Source organism: Balaenoptera acutorostrata, chromosome 7, assembly GCF_949987535.1.
Source record: "Balaenoptera acutorostrata chromosome 7, mBalAcu1.1, whole genome shotgun sequence".
Lineage (NCBI taxonomy): Eukaryota > Metazoa > Chordata > Mammalia > Artiodactyla > Balaenopteridae > Balaenoptera > Balaenoptera acutorostrata.
The window spans coordinates 43,193,948-43,206,186 of record NC_080070.1 but is presented as its reverse complement, the minus strand read 5'-3'; the positions used below and the strand labels follow the sequence as shown (position 1 = coordinate 43,206,186).

The following is a 12,239-nucleotide window of genomic DNA, read 5'->3' as shown; positions in this document are numbered from 1 at the left end:
ACAAAATTACATGGTACTCCCCGAAAATACATGAAGCAAAAACAAGTGTGGATGAGGATGTGAAGAAAGTACAACCCTCATACATTGCTGGTGGGAATGTAAAATGGAACAGCCTCTGGAAAAGCTTGGCAGTTCCTCAGAAAGCCACCATATGACTCAGAATACATCCAATTCCATTCCTAGGTATATACCAAAGAGAACTGAAAACAACACGTCCACACAAAAACCTGTAAAGGAATGTGCACAGCAGCGTTATTCATAATAGCCAAAAAGTCGAAACAACTCAAATGCTTTGATGAATGGATAAACAAAATGTGACATTTACATATAATGGAATATTATTTGGCCATAAAAAGTAATGAATAACTGATACATGTTATAACATGAATGAACCTTGTAAACATTATGCTAAGTGAAAGAAGCCAGACATAAAAGGCCATATATATTACAGTTACATTTATGTGAAATTTTCAGAATAGGTGAATACATATAGACAAAAAGTAGATTTCTGGTTACCAAGGACTGGGGGACAGAGAATGGGGAGTGACTGCTAATGAGTATGGGGTGATAAAAATGTTCTGGAATTAGACAGTGGCGATGATTATACAAATTTGTGAACTACTAAAAACCACTGAGTTGTACACATTAAAGGGCAAACTTTACAGTATGTGAATTATATCTTAATTTTAAAAATTGTTGCTTTAAATTGAATATTCAAACACCTTCAGATAATCAGAAGTAAAAGGAAAAAGAATTCTTTAATTTTACTTTGGGTGAAAACAGAGAAAAAGTTTTCATGTGCATAAATAAGTAAGAAGATTTGAAATTTTTTCTACTAAAAAAATTAGTGAAAAAATTCAGTTTAAATATCAGTGAATTTAATTTAAATATCTGGAAAACCAGTGGTTAGACATGATAACAAACCACACAATAATCAACTGAATTTTCAATTGGTTTGCATTATAACCTACAGTATTAGGAAAATAACAGATTTTGAGATCTAAATTCAAATTCAGTTTAACTTGTAAAAGTGACACAATTTTATTTATCCAGACCTACTAACAGTATTTTTTACCTTGAGGAAAAATCCATTTCTGTATTAGGGTAAGTAATGCTAGCTGCTATAACGAACCTCAAGATCTCAGTAGCTCAACACAATAAAAGTTCATTTTTCTCTCAATAAAAAATGTTACATGGTATCCTTTAAATATAAGAATTCAGAAGACTCAGGATTGGAAAATCTAAAACGAAGTACTGATTAAATTGTCAGTGAAAATTTTCTTCTGTTAAGATACTGGCTACACAGATTAACATATAAATATACTTGACTACCTCTGTTAACAACACCACCATTCTTCCTGTTGCTCACATCCTACATCCAATAGTCAGCAAATCTTAATAGGTACAGTACTTTACCATCTCCCCTGCTCCACCCTAGACGAAGCCTGGTGATATACGGTAGAGCAGAGGCAGCTAAATTACCAAGTTGGAAACATCCTGTTGGCACTCTGAGTAGCCCAGAGACAAAACTATACCACTCCAAATAAACGGCTGCTTAACCAGCTGGCCCAAAAACTCTGCTACCCACTTAACAGAGGTTGCTAAAAACCAAGGTGAGGAAAGCTCACCTGCTAGTATAATATGCAAAAATAAATCCTAAACTGGGGAAAGATGTTTTCTTTCTAAAAGGTTTAAATATATTTTATCTAAAGTGTCTGACTTTTTAATGTTTGTTTAACTAGATAGCAAAAACAGATAAAATACCATGTATCCCTAATGCACTTAAAATATTCACAAGAGTTTAACAGATGAGTTCACAAGGCGAACAACACTTTTATATTTCTGGAAAGTCACCTAGTTGGTATCAAAAGATCAGATTTTTTATGTGAAGGACTAAATGGGTCTTTCATAATTATGAATGGCTTAAAAAAATCATGTCCTTAGTATACCCAACTTCAACATAATCAAATAGCTCAGTAAAAGCAACAGTTAACTTATTAGTGCAAAGAACTACAACCCAATTTCTTTGAAAGTGGTAATTATTAACATTTCAGTTCTTATATACAGTTCAGCCATAAGTGTCAAACAGCTTTAAAGAGCTGGTTCTCAGTGCACAAAATATCGTTTCTGTGGGAAATGAATCCAGTGAATTTGTACTGAACATATCTCCCTCCCACTCCCACTAAATCCACCCAATCTAAAGCCTCGGGAAATTCAGAAACACTGTAAATGGAAGCAGAGCTTACCCAAACTGCCTCTACCTCTTATCCCCTTGCAACAACAGTAAACAAAACCAGCTTAGAGAGCTTACACAACAATTTCCTCTGGAACTCCAAAGGGACATTCCCTGCTTAGCTGTTTCTACTGACAGGCCAAATCAGGTATGCATACAACAGAGATGCCAAAATACATGACTGCTATGGTTCATACAAACAAGCAGGGAATGTGAAAAGATAGGGCAAAGCAATGTACTTGGAAGTCTTAAGATATTATGTTCCCATACCTTCCCTATAATATATCAAAATAAACAAAAATAACCACACACTAAGCTGACATGCATTAGAACGGTATTAAGACTGTGTTACCCATTCATCTGTAGCCTTTAGATGACAAACCATCTAAACACACACGCCTTTTTACAGTCCACTTACTTCTTTTTAATTTGCAAGTATATAACTGAGCTGGCCAAATCCCTAAACGCCTTTCCTTCATCTTATTATATATAACCATCATATGGTTAAGACCTGAGGCTTGCAAGTCAGACCAACCTGGGTACAAATTCTGATTCTACTACTTAAAGTTCTATGACCTTGGGCAAAAAAAAATCACCAAGCCTCAGTTTCCTCATCTATAAAACAGAGCTGATAACAGAACTCACAGTGTAAGCTGTCTATGAAGGATAAGTATGATAAACATATAAAGTGCTTACCAGAATGCCTGGTATACATAGCAACCTCTTAGTAAACGGCAGTTTAAAATCACAGCACCAAATATGACAGTTAAATAAAAGCATTTAGGGGCTTCCCTGGTGGTGCAGTGGTTGAGAATCCTCCTGCCAATGCAGGGAACACGGGTTCGAGTCCTGGTCCAGGAAGATCCCACTTGCCACGGAGCAACCAAGTCCATGAGCCACAACTACTGAGCCTGCGCTCTACAGCCTGCGAGACACAACTACTGAAGCCCGCCCGCCCTAGAGCCCGTGCTCCGCAACAAGCGAAGCCACTGCAATGAGAAGCCCACGCGCCACAATGAAGAGTAGCCCCCGCTCACCGCAACTAGAGAAAGCCCGCGCACAGCAACAAAGACCCAACACAGCCAAAAATAAATAAATAAAAAATTTTAAAAATCATTAAAAAAAAGCATTTAAGACCATCAAGTCAATATTATGTGTGAGAATTCCCTGGTGGTCCAGTGGTTAGGACTCCATGCTCTCACTGTTGAGGACCCGAATTCAATCCCTGGTGGGGGAACTAAGTTCCCACAAGCAGCGCAGTGCAGCCAAAAAAAATATTATTATGTAAAGGAGAGAAACTTAAAGTTCTAGAAAAATCCTATTTTTAAAAGCACTGATGCATGATTGAACAAAACATTACCTTCACAGTACTGTTATTTTCCCAAAAAGACATTAGAAAAAGGCAAGGAGTTAAACAAAACAAATTTCAGTCAGCACTCATTCAAAACTTTTAACTTTCCATCAACCTTTGACAAGAGTCTGATAAAACAAAAATTATTTGTGTGTGTGGATTATAGGCCCTTTAAATCAACAGTTCTGAGATGGTTAAGCAAGCAAATTTTTAAAATGACCTGCTTACTTATGCTAAGTGAAGTAAGTCAGACAGAGATAAATACTGTATGATATCACTTATATGTGGAATCTAAAAAATAAAACAAACTAGTGAATATAACAAAACAGAAGCAGACTCACAGATATAGAAAACAAACTAGTGGTTACTAGTGAAGAGAGGGAAGGGGGGAGGGGTAATAAACAGGTAGAAGATTAAGAGGTACAAACTATTAGGTATAAAATAGGTTATAAGGGTATATTGTACAACACAGGGAATATAGCCAATATTTTACAAATGACCTTCCTAAGTAAGGTAATAGAGAATTGCAAAAATAAGACAGATATAAACCTCAAATTGTATTATAAAAGCTACTTCCACTGACAATGAAAGTAAGACTTCCATCTGAACTGTAGGCAATTTGGTTATAGAATGTTATATTCTCAGAATAGAATCTATGCAACTGGTTCTATTCCTATTTCTTTAATTCTAACAAATCTCAGAGCAAAGGCACAATTTGAAAAGGTGCCAAGAGAGAGGAGGTCTATCCAGAACTGAAGGACATGTTCAACAGGCATTTGACCTCAAGACAAAAATGGGAAGCAAAAGGATACAAGCCCCAGAAAGGTTTGCCTTCAAAATTGAATTCAGGGTGAGTCAGGTCCATCGTAGTTATTGTTTGTGTATAAGAACAAATAGTAAGAAACAAGATAATGAAAAAGGTGCCTAACTGGATTTAGAGGTTCTTATTTTTTATTTTATTTCTTATTTTTAAAGTTTTCTCTAGGATAGTCCATTCTACTGGATAACATTAAGTTCAACCATTTTGATTTTTACATACCTAGTAAATAAGTCTAAACTAGATCAAAGTCTGAAACTACTCAAGTAAAAGTGGCCCTCTTGATAGGTTATCTTCACCCACTAGCAGTAATTACCTAAATTTCAGAATAATTATTTCACACTACAGGCCAACTTTAGGAACTGAAAACCGAAAGTCATGAAGTGATGACAAATGTCATATTAGAATATGATTCACAATTATATACACTATCAACATGAACTGGTGCACTCCCCAGTTTTGTTTTTTTTTTTAATTTATTTATTTATGGCTGTGTTGGGTCTTCGTTTCTGTGTGAGGGCTTTCTCTAGTTGTGGCAAGCGGGGGCCACTCTTCATCACGGTGCGTGGGCCTCTCACTATCGCGGCCTCTCTTGTTGCGGAGCACAGGTTCCAGACGCGCAGGCTCAGTAGTTGTGGCTCACAGGCCCAGTTGCTCCGCGGCATGTGGGATCTTCCCAGACCAGGGCTCGAACCCGTGTCCCCTGCATTGGCAGGCAGATTCTCAACCACTGTGCCACCAGGGAAGCCCCTGCCCAGTTCTTAAACCAATTATCAATACCATTCAGAGTTAAACAAAACTCCACCAGAGCTCAGTTTCACACCTGAGGTTTTTAGTAATGACTTTGTAAACTTCTGTATAAATGTGGCAATTGCCTTGCTTCCTAACTAGAAAACACTTCCCCCTTTTAGCCCATTATGGAGCTATAATCCTTTAACATAGTACTATACTACTAAGTACTATAATAATATAAAGCATTTAGAATCATCTGTGCAACAATAGCTCTGAAAGAACAGTTAAAAAAAAGAAAAAGAGGGGCTTCCCTGGTGGCGCAGTGGTTGAGAGTCTGCCTGCCAATGCAGGGGACACGGGTTCGAGCCCTGGTTTGGGAGGATCCCACATGCCGCGGAGCAACTGGGCCCGTGAGCCACAATTGCTGAGCCTGCGTGTCTGGAGCCTGTGCTCCACAACAAGAGAGGCTGCGATGGTGAGAGGCCCGCGCACCACGATGAAGAGTGGCCCCCACTTGCCGCAACTAGAGAAAGCCCTCGCACAGAAACGAAGACCCAACACAGCCATAAATAAATAAATAAATAAATAAATACCACAAAAAAAAAAAAAAAAGAAAAAGAAACTACAATCTTATCTGACTAAAACTTATCAATTTTTTAAGAAAAATGTCCCTGTGAATCTTTTCTTAAAACAGCTACACATTCCCTTACCCTCACTCCAGAGTGGACCATTCCCTTCCAGTGCTCCTACAGCACTCAGTACATCCCTCTTATATAACACTAGTACATAATATCGTAGTTATTTACTTATATGTCTGTATCCCCCACTAGACCTGAGCTTCTTAAGAGCAAAGGACTCTTACCACCTTTTTGCTTAGTATATACATAGACCTTCAAATGCCAGGTCAATAAATTCCTAATTAAATAAATAAATGAAGCCCAAGAAAGTGTGCTTTGGAAGGAGGGGTATATTTGTTGTGGGTTTATTGAGGGGAGGGGAGGTTGAATTTAAAACATCCATGCGAATGGAGATTATCTGTGATTAAATGAAGTGAATATCTGACCATAAAGCTAAAATCTTAAGATTTTACACACTGTTGCAGAGTTTAGCCAGAATTCCGTTAACAGCATGTAGGCATGTCACCTATCCTTGTAGAGATCCTAAATGAACAACTTCAAATCTCCATTCTTCTCCCTCCAGCAGCTCTCATCTATTTTCCTAGAAGCCACTGTCCACAGGGACCAAGGCCCTCTACCTCCCCTGACCCATCAGATCCCATAAGAGCAGTGTCTACGAACTGTTCTACTTCACACTGGGGAACACTTGCTTCTACCAGGCACTAAACCCTTCTCTGCTTCCAAGTCCACCCACCTCCACCTTTCTTATGCGCAAGGAATCAGGCATAAGAAATGATCTGTTAAACACCAAACAGCACTTGAGACCCTTAAAAACAGAGTCAATGTTAAGTAGTCATTGTGGGTGGTCATAAGAATCTAAGCTTCCTTTATATTAAATCAACAGTATAATATTGCTTATATTGTTAAATTTCTCTGTTCTAAATAACAACTTTACAAGTAAACTTTAAGGACTCCAATTCCTATGCTGAGGACTACCTATGGCTTTGGAGTATCAGTAAACAGTTGGTCTGTTAAACAACTGTGATACTTCAAATCAGTTCCAAGTGATAAAAAAGTTAGAATGTGAGTGTGTCAATAACCTTACAAAGTTTTCAGTGAAGCTCTATGAAAATAAACACATGTGCGCTTCCCTGGTGGTGCAGTGGTTAAGAACCCGCCTGCCAATGCAGGGGACATGGGTTTGATCCCTAGCCCGGGAAGATCCCACGTCCCGCAGAGCAACTAAGCCCGTGCGCCACAACTACTGAGCCCGCACTCTAGAGCCCGTGAGCCACAACTACTGAAGCCTGTGCGCCTAGAACCAGTGCTCCGCAACTAGAGAAGGCACCGCAATGAGAAGCCCGCGCACCACAACAAAGAGTAGCCCCTGCTCACCGCAACTAGAGAAAGCCCGCACGCAGCAACGAAGACCCAATGCAGCCAAAAATTAAAAAAAAAAAATAAATTTATAAAAAAAAAGAAAAGAAACACATGTACACCATCCCCACCCTCATTAACCTAGAAATAAACTTCAGATATTACAATTCACTTGGAGAAAACTTGCTGGAAGAGGAAAGAAGGTTTGCCACAAGGTTAGGTAATTAATAGGCTGTATATTATTTGGTACACCTTCCAAAAGTGCCTCCAGTGTGTACTAGAAGCAAGCGGCTTAGGAGGGCAGGGTGTAGAGAAGTTTGCAACTGATCTGTCCTCCAGCAGCTGACTGATCCACATGGGCACTGACAGCACTCCACTGAGATAAGTGCTAAGATGGCAGAACTCCTGCCAAAAACAGGCTTATCCCAGGAGCAGATAAGACAAATAGGGTTCACACTCCTCTCTTAGATACTTTTTAAAAAAGAAAAAGTTTCAGAAAAGTGATAACTCTTGTTCTATCACAGTGCAAACCAAGTCCCTTTTGGTTTAATCATATAATGTAAAAGATCCTCACATAAGTATACACTTGAGCATATAACTAAGTACTTAGATATATGCTCAATAATGTACTTAGGAATGGCTATGTTATGAACAGTACTATGGAAGTCTATGGCTTTCAATTCTGCCTATCCTGAAAAGCTATCTTCTACTTCAAAAATGTGTAAAACAAGTCATATGCAATAGGAAATCTTTTGTAAAGCAGAAATTTTTAAAAAGAAATTGTTACCCCTGTGTAAATCTTACCTTTCAAGAAAAGATTTGAAAAAATGAGAGTTCCAACTATTTTGTTCCAAGTACTTAAATACTTCAGGGTTTTTATTTCTCCTACTAAAAATATCTGTAATCAAAAAGTACTGACAAACATAGCTAATGCCAACTAAGAGTTGTTTTTCTAAACCACCTGTTTTTGCAATAACCACCCTATTTCTATAGCTATTCTAGAAGCCTAAATGCCTAACTAAACTTAATACTGTAACACTGAAACAGTCCTAATTCATTAACATCTTAATATAGATCAAGTGCCTTCCTTACTTATTTGCATAAAACAAGTGTTAAGTAAAACCTAGAAAGCACAGTTGCCTTCCAACACATCCTTGCTGCTGGCTTAAATTTGCCAGATGCCAAAAATATTTCCCACCCTAAAAATTCAAGCTTCTTCATTAATTAAAAAAAAAGGTTTAGTTATCACTGAAAACTACTTATTCAGGAATGAAATTTTTACACAATGGAGAACATGAAAGCCTAACTTTCATACGCACTACACAACATTATACTTTTCTAAATTATTCCAAGACACAGTTATCAACTGTGTTGATACCTTTCAAATCTAACTTTGGGGACAGATGGAGCCGTACTGTCTATTTTATTTATTATCTTTGCAATATCCAGATGTGATTCAGAATGAAAAACACTGCCGCACTGATTTACAAATGGCTATATGAAAGGAATAAAATGATGCACCAAATGGTGGGGGTGTGGAAGGACTGTTCTCTTCTAAATGAAGAAAATTTCTGTGTCCTCTACAGGAGGAAAATGAGGGAGGGGCAGAAGAAAGTGAATCTAAAACGTATAACTCTTTGCTTCTTGAAACATACTAGTGTGTAAAGTATAACTTTCATAGGGGTCACATACTTATTTCAAAATTCGCTCTTCAGCAATGAGCAAATTTCTGGGCCAGATGTTGAAAGTAAAAAGGAATTTTAGTCTAATAAGCAATAAAAGCTTGAATATGGATTGCAGTGCCTGCCAATTCTCATGTGCCTTGATATTTCACTTACTAATTACACTTACTAATTAACTGGACCTCATCAGGAAAATATTAATGATGGTTCAGACACTCAAGACAGTCACATAACCTCAGAACGCAAAATGCTTCGCGGTCAAAATACTTTGCAGTCAAAAAGAGACCTATTTGACTCAAGAGGGGTGGGGATAAGCAGGGAGTAAGGGAGTATATGACACGAAAATCTGCTGGCCAGAGCAGCTGCGCCCAGCTTTTAGACACTTACTGGTTTGCTAGGGTACACGTTAGACAGATGCGTTTTTAGTTTCCCCACGGTCCAGTTCAAGAAGCAGCTAATAGTCTGGTCACTGTATTTCTGATTCGGTGCTTTAATGATGAGGGTCACAGGAATCTCCATCCCATTTTGGTCCATGGTGCCTCCAAGGTCGAACAGAGTCAAGAGGAGCAGCAGTTAAGCCCAAATGAGCCGAGGTGGTTACTGCCGGCGCGGCTGGGATGGGGACGGAAGCGAATGGGTTCTTAATATTCCTTGTCCAAGTCAGTCACAAGTGCATCGGGCGATACAAAGGCCATTGCCGGTACCGAGGATGATGCACAGTGGCGGCGGCGGCGGCGGCGGCGGGGTCTGGGGGCCCGGCCGGGGGTGCAGTTTTCCCCGCCAGGTTCGGGCTCCGCCGGGCTCCGGTCTGCAGAGGGAGGCCAAGGGGAGAGAGAAAGCGGTGAGAAGGTAGGGAGGGGTGAGGACGCGACAGCCCGAGCCACCGCCCCGCCCCCGCCGCGACCCCTAAGCTGAAACGCAACAAGGCCCCGACGCGACGGCCTCGCCACGCGGGCTGGAGAAGGGGACGGGCCGCTCAGGGTGGCCAACCGCGACAGGCAGGGCTACCTGAGAGATGGCTGCGGGGCCCGCCACCGCCGCCCTCCGCCCCCGGGCACGGCCACCGATCGCACAGTCCGGCCGAGCGTCCTCCGCGGCGGCCGCTCCCTTCCTACTGCTCGGCGGCGCCCACGGTCCGGCCCTGGATCTCGCGAGGCGGCGCGGCAGCAGCGGGAGAAGTTGGCCGAAGGGCTCTCCGCCTGACGCCTCCGGCAGGGCAGCTGGGGAGCAAGGCCGGGCGCGGCCGAGGCGGCGACAGGTGGCAGGAGGGCGGGGACTAGAATAAGGGCGCCGGCCGCGAGTGCGCCTGTTTTGTTGTTGTTGTGAATAAGGTCCGGGTCCCCTTTAAGCCGGAAAACGCAGGGCGGAAGTGCGTCAGGGGCGACTCGCCCACGCGCGCTGCTCTCCAGGTCCCGTCGCCGACCTCCCCGGGCGGCCCAGGGCGGCCCGTGCCGAGTTGTGTGTCGTCTCGAAGCCACTCGGGCGTGTCGAGCCCGCCCTGCCAAGGCCATTCGCTCCGCCTTGCCTCCCCAGCGGAACTCGGGCCTCCACTAGCTTCGCTGGCGTTAGCACATTCTGTTTTGACCACACCCGGAAGACTTGGGAAGTGTTCCTCATCCTTAGAGCTGTCTCTGCAAAAGTTAGTGTCCTTCCTGACGCTCAATCAGACTTATGCCCATAATTTCTTGTGTCGACTCTCTGCAAAGCACGGTACCTGGAGCTTTGGGGAAGGAGAGACTGTGGGTACATTGCATAAGGAGAAGGCTTTCAGTTAAACCTGAAGTCTACCTCTGCTTTCCGTGTGACCCTGGCTAACCTTCCTGAGCCTCAGTTTACTTCCCTAAATGGGGACGGTAATGGCTACCTGACTGTGTGCTGTTGATTAAATGAGCTATGTAGGTAAGCCACCTGGTACAGTTCTGGCGTATATCAGTCTCTCAACTAAATATTAATTTCCATGTATTTCCTCTCCGTCTCCTCAAAAGTTAGCAAGTGTTTGTTTACTGAGCACCTACTGTGTGCTCAGCACAGTGGGAGATGAAGACGGATGGCAGTGTTATTTTTCTGGTTTATGGTTTACACGTGGGAACACGAAGGTTCAGGCTATTGCCCAAAGCCGACTTACTCTCCATTTTCTGCACAGGTTTAGGAGTCAGTGCAGTAAGTTAAGAGATGTGCATTTGCACAGGTCCAGGCTTCCACTTATAGGTGAATACAAGCAGATAATATAGGGGGCTTTGGGGACCTGGTCTCTTCCTCTCTCAGCTGCAGAGGAGTTAGTGAAAGTTAGTGACCAAGAGGAAATTCTTCCTTTCAACAACTAGGGCCCCAGGATCCCTTACACCCTCTCCTCCTTCACCTCTTTTCTTTGTGATAGGACACCTACCATATCTTAGCCTTACCCTCTCAATGCTCTTCTAAAATAAGAGTGAAGTTTCCTTTATTTCTTGTCATGGAATGAGAACAGTTTACTATGACTTGGATTTCCTTTAGTAGACCCTTTTTCTATCTAGTATCTAGTCATCTTAATAGAACCTTAACTTAATTCTAGCTACAAGTACTTTTTCTAGCTCCCTTACATCTAGCCGCAGTCATTCGACACAGCTGTAGTCCATAAGATGAAAGGTGAAGTTGCTACTGGGGCTTCCAGATGAACATGTTCTGCAGACCAGAGCTCATCCCTGCCCTACACCTGTCTTTCTTCCTGGAGGAATGTGATGCCGGCGGCGGGGCAGCCACAGCTCAGTCCTGAAGCAACAGACAGGAGAACAAAGGCCTGTGTTACAAGGATGGCAGAACAGAACAATTGAAAGAGGTTGAATCCTTTATGGCATAAGTGTGCCACCATGTAAGTCCCAAGCTGTCTGCTCTAAGGATTCTTTTATGTCCAATTCCTGTTTAAGGCAGGAAGTCTCCCCATCCGCAACTGCCACAAGCACCACCACCCGAGCCAGCGGCTCCTGTCACTTATGCCTGTGACTCACTTCCAGGAACCCCTTAGAGTAATGTGGTCATCCCCCTTGGTTGGCACTCTGAAATGTACGTTATTAATGAGAATTATATTAATAAATATTAATATGGAGAGAATGCATTTCACTGTGATAGACACTATTTAAAGTAGAGTTCATCAAAGGTTCACTAACATGGACAAAATCACTTTAAAATGTAATGAACATTCAAGAATTTGAAATATATGAGTATAAAGATGATAGAGTATCTGACAGAAATGATTTTTTTTTTTTGGCTTTACAGCCACCTGAATTAACAACCTAAAAATGCTTTTGATGCTGTTGAACTTGCCCACAATAAAAACAGTATGTAAATATGATCCCATTTTTGTTAAATTACGTGTATGTGGGTATAGAAAAATGTATGAAAGGGTAGTCCCTAGACTATTGATAGTGTTTAACTTGGAATTTGGAGTAGGAAA

The 12,239-nt window shown here is 41.5% G+C and overlaps 1 protein-coding gene across 2 annotated transcripts in view; it reads right to left on the bottom strand.

Annotated features, from left to right (window-relative positions):
- HERPUD2 (HERPUD family member 2) overlaps window positions 1–10,180 on the bottom strand; it is a 57,214-nt gene extending 47,034 nt beyond the window's left edge. Inside the window, exons 1-2 of one of the 2 annotated variants that reach the window (XM_057550509.1) lie at window positions 9,818–10,180; window positions 9,197–9,617 (exon numbers count right to left, since the gene is read on the bottom strand). In XM_057550509.1, coding sequence (XP_057406492.1) covers window positions 9,197–9,343 — 147 coding nt within the window. In that variant the 5' untranslated portion in view covers window positions 9,344–9,617; window positions 9,818–10,180. The remainder of the gene's footprint in view (window positions 1–9,196; window positions 9,618–9,817) is intronic. The other variant, XM_007182329.3, reaches the window with a different exon arrangement.
- Between the last annotated feature and the right edge of the window lie 2,059 nt (window positions 10,181–12,239).